The 18,641-nt window shown below is 37.4% G+C and overlaps 1 protein-coding gene and 1 pseudogene across 6 annotated transcripts in view; both read right to left on the reverse strand.

Annotated features, from left to right (window-relative positions):
- The window catches only part of DPH6 (diphthamine biosynthesis 6), a 445,531-nt gene that overhangs the window by 187,477 nt on the left and 239,413 nt on the right, over nt 1-18,641 (reverse strand). For 5 of the 6 annotated variants that reach the window (XR_010123937.1, XR_010123938.1, XM_063652564.1 and 2 more), the window contains exon 9: nt 10,759-10,808. Coding sequence is in view for 4 of the 6 variants with exons in the window: in XM_063652564.1 (XP_063508634.1) it covers nt 10,794-10,808 (15 nt within the window). In the remaining 2 variants the exon portion in view is untranslated. Of the gene's footprint in view, nt 1-10,566; nt 10,588-10,758; nt 10,809-18,641 lie in introns of those variants that run through there. The other variant, XM_063652567.1, reaches the window with a different exon arrangement.
- Nucleotides 1,360-5,983, reverse strand: LOC129013840 (splicing factor 45-like; annotated as a pseudogene).

The raw sequence follows: 18,641 nt of genomic DNA on the forward strand, positions 1-18,641 counted from the left end.
GCAACGCAACCTCTAGGCTCTAAGTCCTACTCAGTAGGGAGAGAGCTTCACATCTCAGCCAGTCCAGTTGTTTGCTCCAACTCTGACTAACTCAGCCCTTTCTCAGTGAACTGGCTTTGGCACGGCCACACTCCTCAAAGTGCCCTAGTTCCTGAATTGACTCCGTATATAGCCAGTTGTTTCCCTGCTTCGAAAATGCTGTAATGCCACTCATATCCCCCTTTCCTCCTACTCCATCCCCAACCCAAATGCACCTCTTGTTTCCTGATCTATCCTACTCCCTCAGTCCTTGAAGAACTATAAAAATTTTTTCCTTAGTTAGGACTAGATTCTTGAGGGAGTTGCCTTTGAAGCTGCCTTAGACTTGTTGTTCCCCTAAATTTCCATCTCATATCCCTCTGGCAATTACTGTTGCTATTAATATAGTCTTTAAATAGTTCTTTGCTTTCAGACAGTAGGTTTGTAGTATTGTCCTTTCAAGATCAGTTGGGTCATGTCCATGAGGATTGAGCTGTAGACCCTACTAGTTGCAACAAGAAACCCTCCTTGCAACTTCAACTTCAACAGTACCTCCTGTTGGTTCTCTTTAGTCTCCTTTGCTGTTTTTTTTTGTCTTCAATGTCTGCTAACTCTGATTGTATTAATTCATTAAATTTATCTTTGTGTGCACCTATTACACACTATATACTGCGCTTGAGATACAACAGTGAACCAAAACAGGTATAGTCCCTTTTACACAGAGCCTAGTCTAGCAAAGGAGTCAAACTTAATAAAACAATCCCACAGATAGACATAAAACTGCAGCTGTGACATATGAGATAAAGATGAGGTGCAAACAGCTATAAGAACTGGATCAGGGAGGCCACTGGAGTGAGGGAAGGTTTTCCTAAAGCTATGAGACTTGTACAGAAATCAAAGAGAAGGCAAACAGCTAGTTAGTCAGGAACAGGATAAGATATGTGCAAAGGTCCTGTTGCATGGTGAGTTCACGGGGCTCAGTGACATTGCCTTTCCTCACAGTCCCAATCCTCCCTCCTAGTGCCATGTCGGCTATTCAGAGTTGAAGGGCAGTTGCTGGAACTACCTTGCTCCCAGGGAGGCTGCTCTTCCTTAACTAACACACCACGATCTCACCTCTATGAACTAGCTAAGAAAACAAGCCTGTGAAGAAGGCTAATATGGGCCACTACCCACTTTTCATTGTGTTACCATCAAAACTAACCAGGCCAACATTTAATTTCAGTCCAAGCCTCCCAAGTCATTTTCATTAAACCCATCTGCTACTCATCTTTGACCTCCCAAAGCCTTTCCCTGGACCCTATGGAAATCAGAATCTCTCAGTAACAAAATCCCCCCAAGTCCACAGTTATTTCTGTTGACTTTTTCTTCACCTTTTTGCTCACAGTGAAGACAGGACTCTAAGTCTGCATCTTTTCCTGAGTACTTCAAAATGAAAGTTGCTTTATCTTTCCCACCCACATTCTAGGACCTGGAGGTAATGTGTCTTCTCTAGCTCTTTAAAATCTCCAGTCTCTTAGAAGCACAAACCACTACCAGACTACACCACCACTTTCATTGTCTTCCTCCATGCCATTACTCCTGTCATCATCTGTGATGGCTTCCACATCTAGGTAGATAATCCATCTGACACTGTGGACTCTCAGGTGTCTGAATTCTACAATACCAACAATCCTTTCCTCCACTCCACACCAATCACTCATTCCCATGGTTACCAGAGCTGTTTTCAGAATGCAAAGTCTGATCCATTAGTAATCATAAAAATCAATTTAATGAGTTAAAACCCGTTTTTTTCCTTTTAAGTAACATAGAATAGATTTTAAAATATAGGAGTTTATTGAATGAAGTCAGGTAAATATTGCTTCATAATTTTTTCAATTAGATATTATGTATGTATTGTGCATATTGAGTTGCCTTGAACATCATATTACTTACTATGTCTATTTTATTTTATTTTATTATTTTATTTTATTTTATTTTTGAGACGGAGTCTCGCTCTGTCACCCAGGCAGGCTGGAGTGCAGTGGCGCGATCTCCGCTTACTGCAAACTCCGCCTCCCGGGTTCACGCCATTCTCCTGCCTCAGCCTCCCAAGTAGGTGGGACTACAGGTACCCGCCACCATGTCCGGCTAATTTTTTGTATTTTTAGTAGAGATGGGGTTTCACCGTGTTAGTCAGGATGGTCTCGATCCCCTGACCTCGTGATCCACCCGCTTTGGCCTCCCAAAATGCTGGGATTATAGGTGTGAGCCACCGTGCCCAGCCTTAGTATGTCCATTTTAAAAAGTTTTCGAAACACTGGTTGGCCTTGTCATCACCAATAACCACATTACTTCTAAAATTTTGATTTTTAAGTGCAGATTTGCTAACTACCATCTTCTAATTTTAAAGCCTACTTATTCTAGCTCCCTTCCTCTAAAATTTTTATATCTCTTTCAGACCTCCAATTTATTGACCCTACCACTTTTTACCATACCACTCTCACTCCCAATATGCTCATGTCCTTCTTTATCTGGCTCAGATTCCAAGCTCTATCACTTTAATCATACACATAATTCCTTTGCTCCTTGCTACTCTATTGTATTTTCTTGTCAAAATCCCCAAAGGTACAGCCAACTCTCCAGCTACTTTGTGCCACTATTCAAGCTCCTGAATGTTGCTAGAGAAAAACACATAACTGGAGACAGATTTCACATTTATGATGATAAATTTCAAGCAGGCATTTAATGCTGCCCAATCTTACTATATTTTCCTAGTATTTTAACTTTCTTTTTCTCCTGACAACCATTTTTTATCTCATATTCTCTAACCTGATGGCCTGGCTTCTTATTTCACCTTCCCAATACCAAGTCTACAGCCTGATGAGCCCATATGCTGCACCTTCCCTAGGATCACAATAGAATTATCCCTGCCCCTATCTAGGACTAATGACTCCACTTCAAGTTCCAACCCATCCTGCCAACACAAAGATTTAGATTCTGGAATTATGATTTCACTGTCCTGTGTCTTCAGTTTTATCCTTTTTCATGAATTATACCCATTGACATAAAAAAATGCTATAATGACTCCAAACTTGAAACCAATATTTTTTAGCCCCTTGTCCTCAACTTTCTGTCAACTTCCCCTTTATAGCAAAGCTCCTTGAAAGTGAAATTTATATCCACTCTTTTCCCTCCCTCAGTTTTTTTTTTTTTTTAAATCTATTAGGTTTTTATCTCCACCAGTCTGTTGAATCTGGTCTTGTCTAAGTTCTCAACAATTTTCATTTTGACAAATCCTGAGGCCAGTTCCTGTCCTTTTCTTATTGTATTCAGCGCAGCATTTGTCCCTTGACCTAATTCTTTATTTTTTTCCCCCAGTCTCTCATTTCTTCTTCTGAGAGACCACATTTTTTTTGGTAAGGAGATTGCCTGATCTCATTAAAAGTGCTGTAGGACTTGACCTCTCTCTTCTTCACTTCTCTGTCTTTTCTCTATAGGTGACTTTATTCAGTTCCTAGACTTTAATCTCTATCTATATGCTGTGATTTTTCTATTTTATATCTATAGCCCTGACCTTGAGTTCTAGATTCACAATCATCTACCTGCTTGATACAGCCACTTAGTGGTCTACTAGATACAGTCAATTTAACCTGCTCCAGCCACCCCTGTCAAAAAAACTTGATTTCTCTCCACTAACAAACCCCCTCCTTCCATACTCTTCTCCATCTCAATTTATAAGACTACCATTTATTTGGTGGCCAAGGCAAAAACCTAGGTTTCATCCTTAATTTCTACCTTTCTATCACCAATCATCAGCAACCTCTGTTAGTTCTACCTCCAGATTATCTGCCAAATCCACTGCTCTTTATCTCTTATTACTGCCTCCCATCTCTCCAATCTTATCTCTAACATTTTCTGTTTGTTTTTTAAACGGATTTTTATACTATATTAAAAAACCACAAAATAAAAAAGGGATCAATCAACATATATCTTAGAAGTCCCTCCAAGAGTCTCAGTATGCAACAGTCATGGAGGCTGTGACCTTTTTCCTTCTTTTCTCAGCCTGCAGTTCATTTAAGGATCACCGGAGATGACTTGTGCTCTAGTTCTTACAATCAAACTTGTTCTGCCAAATGCAAGACCCTGAATTTTTCCAAATTGTAGAAACATGCATTTGCCACCTGTCCACCAAAATACCTCCCATTCGAGTCAATAACCGCTTGAATTGCTGATTTAAGTCTCTCAAATTCTAAAAACATCCGTACTGCTTCATCATCAGGGGCACCAGAATTTCAAACAACACACTTTCCCCAACTTTGAGATATTTTTCACATTCTTCCTTGGTTTTAACTTCCAAGTCTTCATCCACCTCTCCCACACCAACCATGTTCCTTAGTAGGACCACTTTAGTAGGACACTTAAGTATTTCAGTCAGTGGATTTGAATCTGACTTCTTGGATGCATCTTTCTCCGTGGCGTCACCCACGATGATCTTGCCACCAAGCTTGCTGGTCTTCTCCACCGACAAGGCGGTGCTCAGCTCCTGCTCGTGCTTCCCCAGACCCTGGCCCTCCCGGAAGCCGTACTTCTGTATGATCTTGTGCGCCACCGTGCCCCCCAAGTTAGTGAGGAAGGAGTTACGCTGGGCCGGGTTGGAGATCTCGGTCTGTCTTGTTCCTCGTAAACTGGGGGAGGAATGGCAGTTTTGGAAGACTGTGATCGAGGTCTTGAGTCCTCTTCATAAGGAAAATCTCGGGGTAACTGTCTTTTACTGCCAGAGAAGTGGGTGGGGCAATGGCAGTTCCACCCATACTTGTTTTCCTCTTCTCTCGCTCCTAATCTTCATCTTCATCAGAATCCGGATCTGATCTACTTGAAAACTCACGTGCATCATGTCTGTATTTATGCCTTTTTTCTCTTTCTTCTATTTCCTTTTGTCTTTCCAGCTCCCGCTGTTTTTGTCGTTCCTCTCTGGCGTTTCACTACTTTCTCATAATCGTTAGGAAACATAGGATCATATTCGTCAGCTAAGGGAATCAGAACTTCCCCTGCAGAAAACCCACTGGGAACAGGATCCTTCAGCCCAGCTGGCACATGCGGTGGTGTGTCCACAATTTGCCCGGTCATCTGAGGAGCCACCTCGTTTTAGGTCAATGACTGGGGCAAGAACTGTACCTTGTTTCGTTCTTTGGCTCTCTGCCTGAGTGAGAGCTGCCTTCTTCACCTGAAGCCGAGACTGTAGAAGTTTGAAGTTTTTGGACCAGCCTTCTGTTTTTGAGTCACTGGTTTCCTCTGATCGTACAGGGACATCTTTTCTTCAGTTTAATGCCGGCCCGCCCGCCGACTCTGCCCATGGGCCGCGGTGGCGGCAGCGCGGAGCCGGGGAGGCAGGAGCTCACGGCGGCGCCACCCTCCGCTGAGTCCGCGGGGCGCTCGGCGGCGCGGGGTCAGGGAGCGCGGGCTGCCAGAAGAGCGCGCCCCATCTCTAACATGTTCTTTGTCACTCACTATGTTTCCCCAATCCTAACTCCTTCCTGCCTCTCCCCAGCTCTTCACATAGATACACCTTAGGGAAAGACTTCCCTGACTCTCTAATCTAAAAATGGATCTCGCCTCAACTATTCTCTATCACTGAGTCTCCACTTATTTTCTTCATAGTATTGAGCAGAATCTGAAATTATTCTTTTTTGTGTGTGCTTGGTATCTGCTTCTCCAATAAAACATAAACTCTATCAGGCCAGGGCTGCATGTTCAGCTCCTAGAATATAGTTCTAGGGCTCAACACGATCAAACATGCACTTATCAAAATATCACCCTGGCTGGACAGCCGATTTAACACGCAGAGACCAGTGAGGAAGTTGCTAGGGCAGTTTGGGTGAGTGACGATGGGAACTTGTACTAGGACTGTGAGCACAGAAGTGGTGAGAAGTGAATGGATTTCACAAATATTTGGGAAGAAAATCATTTGTCTTAGGCCACCCATGCATGGCCAACAGCAAGTGAGAACAAGCTTGGCATGCTGAATGAACAAAAATGGAAGATGGAGCACAGTGAAAAATGAAAAAATGGTAGGAGATGGGGCAGACAAGGGTATGATCATGTAGTACTCATAGGCCACAGTGAGAAGCTTGGGTTTTGTTTTAAATGTAACGGAAGCTATTGAATTGTGTAATCAGATTTACATTCTTAAAAAATCATTTTGAGTACTACATTGAGAATAAATCATGGAGGCGGCGGCCAGAGTAGAAGCAGGCAGACCAGGTAACATGGCAATTGTAAAACCGTAGTGAAAAATGAAGGTAGCTCGGGTTATGATTGTAAGAACGGAGGTGAAAAGCAGCAGGTAGATTCTGAATGGTTCCGGGACTAAAGTGGCAGCATTTGTTTATGGATGTAATGGACAAAAGAGAACATGAAAAATGCCTAGGTTTTTGGCTTGAGCAACTGGGTGAGTATTTATGCTGTTTCCTGACGTGGGAAAAGACAAATGGGAGAGAAGAGGGAATTAAGTCAAGTTAATAAACTATTATGTTGGGTATTATCTTTCACTCCATATGGTAAGTCTGGATATTTCCCACATAATTTTGTTGACTGTTTCCGTAAGTTATGTACCAAGGACAGGGAGTTTCAAATATTCTTTGCAACATTTGAGAACTAAAGAATCCCCCTTGTTCATGATCTTCTGTACCCCTGTAAGCTTACAGGCACACATGGCATCATCATGATGATGAGTCCTGTACTTCACTCCACTACATTACCTGTTTTATAGAGTGCCACTAAGACAATTCAGCAATGTATTCTATCACCATCTATCAAAGCATGAGAAAAATCATCTTCTTTTCAAGTATTAGAATTGAATGATCACACTTGAGTTATCTGAGATTATTTCTTGATCTGAGCAACAAGAAAATGGTCTCATTTCCAAGTTAAAAAAAGGAATTACATGAATCAAGAACCAAAGACCTTTCTCAACACTAAATCACACTAATTATTTTACATAGTACTATGTAGGTTTAGAGAAATTTAAAACCGTATGTATTACTCAAACATTTCTTCCAATATTTATTTGATCACATATTTTAATAGGTAACCATGACTTTGTCATCCAAGCCAGGACACTTACGAAAGTGAAAGAAGGAGCTATTGATAATTACAGGAGAACACCAGGACTGTGCAGACATACTGAGCTCTAAGGTCACTCTGTTTATAACATGATGCCTTAAGAATGAAAGCTCAGACAATATCTGGCTTTATTTAGCTAAGTCAGGTGGTAAAATACGAAGAATAACATGAAAGAAAAATTAGGAATTCTGCATCTTGCTCAGTGACTCTTCTCCTCTTTGCTTTTCATTTAGTTGATTTAAATACATAATTACCAAATAAGTTTTTGAAAAGTCAGTTTATTCAATTAAATTTGTGGTACAAATCCAAATTAAGATTCTTATTTCATTATATTCGGTCTTATATTAGGGCTTAAGAAATCTAAAGAGGATGCTATAGACATATCATCTATACATTAAAAGAAAAATTAAAATAACTTCAAAAACTAGAATAAAAAAATTAGGCTGGGCGTGGTGGCTCATGCCTGTAATCCCAGCACTTTGGGAGGCCAAGGTGGGTGAATCACTTGAGGTCAGGAGTTTGAGACCAGCCTGGCTAACATGGTAAAACCCCATCTGTACCAAAAATACAAAAAATTAGCTGGGTGTGGTGGCATGTGCCTGTAATCCCAGCCACTTGGGAGGCTGAGGCAGGATACCTGCTTGAACCTGGGAGGCGGAGGTTGCAGTGAGCTGAGATAGTGCCACTGCACTCGAGCCTGGGCGGCAGAGTGAGACTCCATCTCAAAATAATAATAATAATAATAATTTAAAAGATTAAAAAACCAAATTCCAACATTTATTGTAGTCAACACATAAAATACATATATAGGTTTGGTAAAAATATATGCATACAAAGGAAATATTTATATATAGAATAAAACCATCATATCTAAAACTAAGACAAATCAAACTGAATACCAAATCTTTGGTAACAAAAGGGAAAAGGTTTCCACCAATGTAAATATATACTTGGGGACATTTATTTTCTCATTTCAGTTATCATTTTCAAACTATGCTGTATTTTCTGTAAAACCCATTTTTCATCTGCCCAATTACTAGCAATCTCTTTTCTACTATCAAAAATGATCATTTGTTTCTTTATTGTAGTAGATAAAACATCCTTTCATTGTTTCAGCTCACAAGCTGTGCAGATTCTACCCACTGTTCTTGCCTCCAGCACTTCACATTATTGGTGTATTATTTCATGCATGCCCTACTCTTTTATCAATTGCTTTTGAAGTAATGTTAATAGACTAGAAAATTGAGACATTTATGAAGTATAGGCAGTGTTTATGAAAAAATCCATAAAATATGACACAGGCAAGACAAGATAAAAGCAGCATTTTAATAGATTATGGCAAAGAGATCCTGTCAGAGTTGACAACTGACTCCTTCGAGTTCACTAATTTTTATGAGATTAATTCTGTGGTATAAAAAATGAAGTTAAATGTCCTAATTAATCTGTAAATAGCACACCCACAATTAAACCTTGTGGCCCCTTCTTGGATTGGGGCTGCAGTGATTTTTGAAAGTAATTATCTCAAATTCACAATGAAGACGATTTTTCTTTTTTTTTTCTCATGGCATTTCAGCTAAATATCCACCTGATTTCAAACTTGAATAGAGTCTTCTCATATACAAATCAGTTTGCAGATTTGTGTGGAACCATATTGATTATATTTGTAAGCTATATACTTATAATGGTTTCTGTATTAAAAAATAAAATTTGGAGAAATGGTGCAGAAAGGAAGTGGTCAAAAAAACTAGAGTTTCTCCATATTGGGGCAACTCTTCTTTGCTCTACAATTTAAAACCCCAAAGGGTTGAGTTTCCTTCTCTTACACAGGTGATAATGTGGTGGTGCATTGTCTTTTACACAGCAGTTAGAAAGTACATTACATTGGAGTTAGAAAATAAAGCACTCCCTGACTTTTCCATCATGATGCTGTGGCAGGGTGCTCCAGAAATATTAGTTCCATTCCTCTTCCTTCCTTCCATCTTTAATATTTGAACTTAATAATACTGTCTATAAAGGTGTGATGTTATCTATATATAGTCAGATGAAAGTAATACAATTTATTAAATATAAAATATTTTAAAATATTTTTATAATAGCACTAATAAGAAGGCATACTCATCTTTATGATTCACATTCATTATTTAATTTCTTACCAACAGATGTTCCAATGACAAATATTACTGCTACTGCCTTGTTAGTAATAAGGAAACCAAGATTCAAAGGTTTCCTTAAACCTTTAAAGAAATTACTCAAATTATATATATATGAGGTAATAGAACAGATTCTTGAAGCTAGATCTCCTGATTACAAATCCTATGCATTTTTCAGTATAAGTATACTGTGAAGTTACAGCTTTGCAATAAAAAATAACCTGATGATAAAGTAAAATATTCTACCAGTTTTGGTGAAGAGAAAATTATTCAGATCAGTTAGCGCTGAAGTTAAAAAAAAAAAAGGGAGGAGAGGTTAGTGTCTATTTACTCATCATTTGAATATTCTATATTTTGGAGGAATGGGAATATAGTCATCTTTTTTCCCCCTTTTTTAAAGAAGGATACTAATTTTCTTTATTGAGTCCCAGGATAAAGTAGGATTGCAAAAGCTAATCATTTTTTTTCATTTATACTCTAAGGCCCTGGTAATAGGTAAGCTGTGATTATATTCCTGAAAATAATATTGTAGTAAAAATGGTATAATACTGCCAGGTTTGAGAGAAAGATCTTTTAAGTTGCCATTACTTGGCAAAGTAGTACTATTGTCAAGAAAATAATAATCTAGTTTTCTGATTTCTTATAGTCTTTCTTATATAAATGACAAATATTTTGGCCGAACTGATACACTGACGTGGTTAATTTGATTAAATGATATATTTATCTGATTATCTAACAAACTGAATAATATAGGCTAGCCAAAACCTTTCACATCTCACATGAGGAAACAGAAAATTGAGAGACACTAAGTGATTTGCTCAAGATCATGTACAAATTATATTACAGATTCCTGACTAGAACTCACTACTGCTGATTGTAAGCCCAAGTTCCTTTCCAATACATTACCTTACTTGATTTTATCAGAATATTATTCAGTCAAAACCTTTGGTACACACAATCTAAGATTTTAGCACATCCTTTGATGGAACATCCTTCAACAGGTGAAACATTTAAGAACAGACAGGCCCAGTATTATAAACAGGATTGCAAAGAGAAGTCCTAAGCTGACAGAAAGAGAAAATAATAAATGGCACCTTTTTCATCTCTAAACTCTCTAATTCCGAGAAAACACCCTAAAGCCTTTGCCTTGGTAAAAAATATTTGAAATGCCAAATCCAGTTATCAATTCATCTCTATGTGTGTCGGGAAGGATTACCACAGTTAAGTATATTCTAATCCTGTTTATACCCAGCATTACTCCTGATGTTCCAGTAAGAGTGCCTATTTTTATTTTTATTTTTGAAGTGACACTAACCTGAGAAGAAAGAAAAAAACAGTATGTTTAAGCCATTCTTTAAAGCTCATCTCTATGAAGCTATTTGGATGGTTAAAAAAAAAAAAACAACCCAGCAAGCTGCAGCTAAATTACATAGTCTCACCCTCACATTCTCTGAATACAAATAACAAACGAACATGATATACTTACAGAGTTTGATAATCAAATTTGTAATTCTGCTTATTTTATGACGTTCTGCCCTAGAATTGAAAATATAGACAACTAGTCACAGAGGGACACTTTTAATATTATTGTTCTCACATCTTCATATGAGAGCAAGGGAGATCTCCTTTTATGGTATGGTGAATACAACATGGAATTTTTACATGACCAACTCATGTACTCATTGACGGTACTGAGATATCCATAAAGGTTTGAAGTGTTTGATAATGTCTGTTGAGTAAGTAAACTTGTTGTCTCAAGTTAGGTAGTATGCTGTTGGTTCTACTATAGATGATACTTCATTTTAAATATCTTTAAAGGGCACACAGTAACTCTTTTCTAGGGTGTGTTTCGCCTCCAAATAATTATTAATAACACCCCTTACACTCACAAAATGTTCAACATCATTAAATAGAAAACAATGACTAAGGTCTCAAAGAATGTTGAGCTATTTTTCATGACTTTAACCACATACTCACAGACACTGTGAAACAACAAAATTAACATTTTTCAAATCTCGTATGTTTTTAGTTCCTGATTATTCCTGTGATTCAAACCACTTTAGTTTTCAGTTTTAGATTATTCTGTTTTACATTCAATTAACACTTTAGGAAGTTCATAAATGACTTGAGATCTATCATCTCTTGACTTGCCATAAAACCACCTGTATTAAGTATGAGGAAGTTTGAGATAATTACACAGGAAATTATAAAGTATTGGTTATTGTGCTTAGATCATTTAAAAAGCACGAAAGATCTTTAAGATCTCACACAGACAGAATTCTATACATATTTCTAATAAAGATCAGTTACAATTTAGTTTTCAACTTTTATAAGAAATTTTATTTTTTTATAGCCATCAACCAGAAGACACAAAAGAAAATTACATTAAAGTAGTAAAAAATTGGCATGACATAAATACTCAGACCTCAAGGGTCAACAAGCTAAATCGAGTCTTATAATTTTGTAGTGGTTATTCTGTTATTCTTGTTTTGGGTAACTGTATTGCTGGAACACTAAGGTTTTAACATCTGTGCACTTTGGATCACCTTAAGCCAGCTGGTTCCTTTCAAAACTGCTCATCTTTTGTTCTTCCTATGTTCTGACCTGGGCCCCTAGCCTTAAGACAGCAGTGTGCTTTCTGCAGCCAGGATATCCTCTTCAAGACTGTCAGACAATCTCAAATGATTGATGTGCTAGTCTGGTGCTCTGGTATTTTTCCCTTTAGTAAGACTCCAGTAAATCTACAGCTCATTCTATAAGAATGCTAATTAGATCACTTTTACTAACTTCATGCACGTTTTTCTTGTTCTCCTATATCTTTGGAGGTGAGCTTGAAGTTTATAATACAGTGTGTTTCTAAAGTATTTTTTATAATATTGCATAGAAATAAAATACATTTCCCACCAAGGGAAATAATTCAAGTGATGAACTCAATTGGCTCTTTTCTTTCTAGAACTGCACCATGCATCCTTACTATGCTTACTCTTATTGGGAGCCTGCTCTACCCTCTCTGAGGTCATGCCCCTTATTGAGTAATGGTGTTCTACCATTCAAAGCCAAAGCAGGGCAGAGTCAGGCTCTGTTAGGCTATCAGGCTTGTGTCTTTGCTGCAGAGCTGTTTTCACATAAAGACAGACCTCTATCAACCTCAGGGCATTAATTCTAAACCTATTGCCTTAACACAAATTGTACCACGTCTCTCAACCTGTTGATTTTGGCTTTGAATTTCATGATTGATTGCCCTTTTGGGGCCTTACATAACCTCCCATTCTGAGGCTAAGAATTGACTTTCTGGCTTCAAACTTTTGCTTTCATTCTTGACCATATTTGGACGTTATCTCCAAATAGGTTGCCTCCCTCAGTAAAGTTCAGGTCACCATGGTTTCCAGAACCTGTAATTACCTCAGCAGAGCTCCCTGCAGAGAACACACCCAACATGTTCAGTCTGATTCCAGAAGTCAGGCTCAGACTGAGAAAACTCAGGAAGCAAAAAGGCTGGGTGGATGTTGTCACGTGGCCCTTAAGAACAAAGGCAGTTTCAGAGCGAGGTGGCTGAGAGGAAAGAGAATTTCAGGGATAAAGAAAAGTAGATAGAAAAGTCTAGGCAACTTTAGGGCTTTTATAGTATGACTGTGCACAGTACAATCATAAAAATATGTTTAGTTCAAGTCATTTAAAAAGCTGTAATCTAGTATATTTACATTAAATTGTTTTCCTACAGATTTCTTATTAGTGGCAAGAGAAAAACTGATAACCACACAGTAGAGAAACTGGGCACTACTCTGTCTAGGTCATCAAAATTAACATCCGCGTTGAGGGCAGATGGATATAGTGTGCCTCCTGATGTGACACCCTGAGAAGAGCACATCATCTCTCACTTTGCATTGGGCACAGAACATGTAACCTCAATCTACCCACAAAGAAACATCATGCAAAACCAAAACAAATAATTCTCTATTATTAAAGATGGAATTACAGTTTTCAAAAATTTGAATGCTATAAAAGCAAAACAAAGCTTTATAGAAATGCTCCAGATTAAAGGTGATTGAAGAGACTAAATGTAATACCTGATCCTAGGTTGAGTCCTAAAAACAGTCCCGACCCTGTTTTTCCTGAGGAAAAACAACAGTATAAAGGATATCGTTGGGTTAACTAACAAAATTGAAATACAGATGAAGGATTAGAAAAATGCATCAGTTTTAACTTTACTTGTATATAAGACAATATTTTTATTTTTAGGAAAATTTTATTTTTAGGTATTGAAGTATATAGGAGTAAAGGACCATGCTACTACTTTTCAAAAGGTTCAGAAAAAATGTGTTGTGCATGTACATATATACATATATGCATATCTTATGTGTGTGTATATATATGCATATATACAAACACACAAACATACATATATATTCAGAGAGATAAAAGAGAATGAGTGAGCACAGTTATCTAGTAATGCAGATGGAGCAAATGTCAGCAACAGGTGAATGATGGTACAAAATATATAGATATATGAACATTCTAGTATCATTCTTATTCATGCTACTTTTCCGCATGTCTGAAATAACTGCACAATGAACCTCTGAGGAAATAAAAACTTCTGGTCAGGCATGGTGGCTCACACCTGTAATCCCAGCACTTTGGGAGGCTGAGGTGGGAGGATTGCTTGAGGCCAGGAGTTCAAGACCAGCCTGGGCAACATGGTGAAACCTCATCTCTACAAAAAATATAAAAATTAGCTGGATGTGGTGGCGTGCGCCTGTAGTCCCTGCTACTCAGGAGGGTGAGGTGGGAGAATCACCTGAGCCCGGGAGGTTGAGGCTGCAGTCAGCTATGATCCTGCCACTGCATAAATAAATAAATAAATAAATAAATAAATAAATAAATAAAACCTCTAGAATGTCAAAAGCTTCTATGATTTACCACAAAAAAGTATGTGAGGTGATGGATATGTTAATTGGCTTGATTTAATCATTCCACAATGTAAATGTGTAGCAGAATATCACATTGTATCTCATAAATGTATACAATTTTTATTTCCAACCAAAAATAAAATAAAGTAACCCTCCCAAAACAAGCAAAACAAAACAATTGTCAGGTATGGTGAGGGGTGGGGAAGACCTGAGGAAGGCAGGGGAATTTTTACAGTAACAGAAATCTCTTAATTTAAGTGCCTGGTGGCCAAAAAGGGAAAAAAAGTACTTGCATAACCCATAATTGGAAAGACAATTCCTACTGAAATGAGTTTATACCTATACCCAGAGAAGATTCTTTCTTCTTTATATGCCATAAACATTTAGGAGCTGAGACAGTTTGTATTTTAAGGAGACATATGTAGAAATGATTTTAGGTCTTAGTGCTTCTGTTATTTGTACTTCTACATACTAAATATAATAAATGTAATTTGAATGTAACAATAAGAGGATCAACACTATGGAGAGAGCAAATATATGCTTATCTGAAAGTTAGCAGATAAAGAAGTACTGCCAAAATAAACAAGCTGAGAGTGAGAACGGACATTCAAAGTACATTATTGTGTTACTGGAACATCTGGTACTAACACTGTCAAGTTTACATATGTTCTCAAATGCTTATTTATGTAACAATCAAATGCTAAGCATTCCAGCTGCACTTGTAAACTTTTTATGAACTGAAGTCATATGCACAAGCTCAGCTAAATATACTTCACAGAGGGAGGAGCGTGAGGAAACTAAGAACTCTCACAACTGAAGTCTGATTGCGGTGCAGCCTTCTGGCAGTGTTCTGGGCCAGTGTCTGGTGTGAGAGCTAAGCTGCTGGCTCCTAAAAGATTTATTCCATTCTAGCAGCTAGAATCAGAAACGCCTAATCAATGGGTCAAACATAATTTGGCAGTTACTGTTTTTAGATATAATTTTCTCAGAAATTTAGATATAATTTTCTCAGAAAAGAAAATGATATCAGGAAAAGAAAACAGAGCAAAGGACATGATGAAGTAGGTCATTAAGAAAAAGAATATTTAATATTCAAGTGAAAAAAATATTTTCCTCAACCCATCCTAGAGCTAGCACAGGTAGAATGACTGACTGTGGCAATGTGTAAATTAGAAAAGACAGCATAAAAAGAGGAAGCATGTTTCTATGATAATTATCTCTTATCACTCCTAATGAAAATTCGTTGTGTGAAACTTTCCTTCTTAGAGACAGAATTCATAGTAACTGCCTTAAATCCATTTTAAAGAGCGAAAAGGCATAGGGGGAAACAAGTATTTCATACTGTTTTTTTCCTCTACTAACAAAAGGAAGTTAGATGAACCAATTTTCCTCAAAGTTTGCCAATCATTTCTTTGATGAAATTTCTAGAGTATGAAATGTTGCAAAATGGAACTAATTCATTAAGTTGTTTATTTTCTGAACAGTAGATCTTAAAAGCGATTCCTCACAGGTTGAGGTTAAAAAGACATATTTTTTGGTAAAAATAAAATCCCTTCAACTTTTAACTGCCTGGCACATTTCTGAAAGTTACCTTTAGAATTAATCAGATGTTTCAGAGTGATGTGATCTTGAAATGTGAATATCTATAATCAGTGGGATCCTCCTGTGTGCACTTTTTGGCTGTTAGTAGCACTTTTCTTATGCCAGCTCTTGAAATCACAACTTTTGGGCCTAGAAGAACTTTTTTTTTCCCACTGTGTAATAGTAGTTTTAGAGCAGTGACTCAAACTTAGGTGAACATTTGAATCACTTGGAAACCCAGAACCCATTCCAGACCAATTAAATCAGAATGAAACTCATGCATCAGCACCACTTAATTTTGTAGCCAAGATTGAGAATACCACGTAGAATGAGAATGGATATTCTTTAGGGACAGCGGGATTCATTTCACAAAAATCGCATTTTTGCAAAATAATTGAAGCACTAGGCGTTCCCCATGCTGTCCTCTAACCAGGCTCTGGAAATTTAAGGGTTATAATTACAACAGCTTTAACTCTTCAAACTCCACCTTTTTGCACATCTTAAAAAGGGCCAATAAGGGACTGTTCTAGGGTAGGCAGTCCAGCCTTGCATGCCCTATGGCTTCTCTCATTTTACCTGAGGAACAGTGGGGCAAGAAAAGGGAATCTTTTTTCACTTTTGGCAGGTTACAAAAAAAGTAGCAATTTTTGCCTACAAAACTACATTGCAATTATGAATGTGAAGAAGGGGTTAGGATGTAGGTGGAAGCTTAAATCATAAACAGGACAGGACATAATAACCTTATATGAATGCCTTTTAGAACTACTCAAAACAATATGTCACGTATATATAAATTTCTGTGTAATAGTACTAGCTGATAGAATAACCTGAAGTTCAGCTTTAAAAGAATGACTATTACTAATACTACCTTCTGATTACTAATAGTACCTTCCTTAATGCTCACTGCTCTGTTTAGATCATAAATTGGCCAGGTGCGGTGGCTCACGCCTCTAATCCCAGCACTTTGGGAGGTTGAGGCTGGTGGATCACCTGTAGAGAAACCCTATCTCTACTAAAAGTACAAAAAAAAAAAAAATTATCCAGGCATGGTGGCGCATGCCTGTAATCCCAGCTACTCGGGAGGCTGAGGCAGGAGAATCGCTTGAACCCAGGACGAGGAGGTTGCAGTGAGCCGAGATCACACCACTGCACTCCAGCCTAGGCAACAAGAGTGAAACGCCGTCTCAAAAACAACGACAACAACAACAACAACAACAACAAAAACAAAAAAACTAGATCATAAGTTATTCTAAAAGAGATTGGAGAATTATTATTGAGCAGTGAATTCAGTCTAAAAGGAGAGATAAGATACATGAATTACACGTAGTACTCAATAAACATTAGGTGCCATATGATTATGGTAATTATTAATTTAAAAACAACAGGTTTTAAAGGCAATTTACAAGTACTAAAAACAAAAATGCACCCCCTCAGATTTCAATCACATCTTGGCAATTGAAGACTGCTTTTTTTCCTCTACATCCCCACAAGTGGTTATACAGTATCATCTTTGAAAATAAATGGCAGTCTTCTTAATATTTTTTCTATACAAAAATATAATTTAAGATAATTACAAAAAAATTTCTGTCTTCAAATATCAGAGGAATTTGTCTATAATAAAGCTAATTTAAAAATTATTACCAAATAGATGCCCTCCTTATGACTATTAATCCAAGTTTAGAAATTTATGTTCAATGCTTTGGGACAAGAAAGAAAAAAAAAGACATACACACAGAGAGTGAGAGAGACAGGAATGGCATTAAGATCTGCTTTAAGTACAGTTATCTGAAATGTTCTCTTGTTTTGACTTACTCCAGAAGGAAAACTTGAAACAATGATTAAATGAGTATAAGTTACAAAGAGGCATATTTTAGCTCAACATAAGGATTTTTAAAATAGAGTTGTCCAACAGAATGGATTGTTTCAGGAAATGATGAGCTCCTTTGCTGAAGATATCCAAATTGAGACCGGATGAGCATATGCCAAGGATGCTGCAGAAAACATTTCTGCACTGTGTGGGAGGTTAGCCAACAGTAGATGATGTCTTAGGTTCCTTCCAACGCTAAATTTTATAATCTTATGACTATCCAAACACGAATAACTACTTTAATGATACAGAGTCTGAAGCCCGGTTAAGAAAATGAAAAAAAATATAGAACAGGAAAAACAAACAAAATTTACTTGAGTACCAGGGAAAACAGACTATGAAGAAGTTTCATTTTTTTTTAAATGCTGAGATAAGGAAAGCTACTATATTTTAAAAGCATATATTTTATGATGCATACAATTATTTTATAAAATCTAGTACAAACAATAAAGCATGCATTTCCAAAAGATAAATGAGCTGAAGAATAAGAAATTATTTGCTGAATGATTTGTATAATTATTGAATTACAGAAGAGTACAATAAGGTAGGCAGAAAGCCAGTGAAGGACTGAGCAAGGTTTTTCCACAGTCTCACTGTCCTATGGAGACAAAAACTAGGTTTTAGAAACTTCCAAGGGAGAGGGATCCTGATTAAAAACTCCAGGATCTCAACTGGGAATCCAGGTGTCTGCATACTGGAAAAGCAGAGATAAACAAGAGGCAGGCTGAGTATTACAAAATCTGTAATTGAGTCCCAGAATCAAGATAATCTGCCAACACTCTGCTGGCCAAACAGATTCATGGAGAGAAGTAACATTATCCAGAATCACTATAGTTTAACAAATACAATATTCAGCATTAATAAAGAAAGGAATAACAGACATGACACAAAACAGACAGGAGGGGAAAAAACCCAGATCCACAGGTGACTCATTTATTGAAATTATTTGCTAAAATTAAAAAGAACTGTATTTCCTTCTTTTGCATATAGTTATCTGATTTTCCCAGCATCATT

This window comes from Pongo pygmaeus, chromosome 16 (genome assembly GCF_028885625.2).
Source record: "Pongo pygmaeus isolate AG05252 chromosome 16, NHGRI_mPonPyg2-v2.0_pri, whole genome shotgun sequence".
In the NCBI taxonomy this organism is placed as follows: Eukaryota; Metazoa; Chordata; class Mammalia; order Primates; family Hominidae; genus Pongo; species Pongo pygmaeus.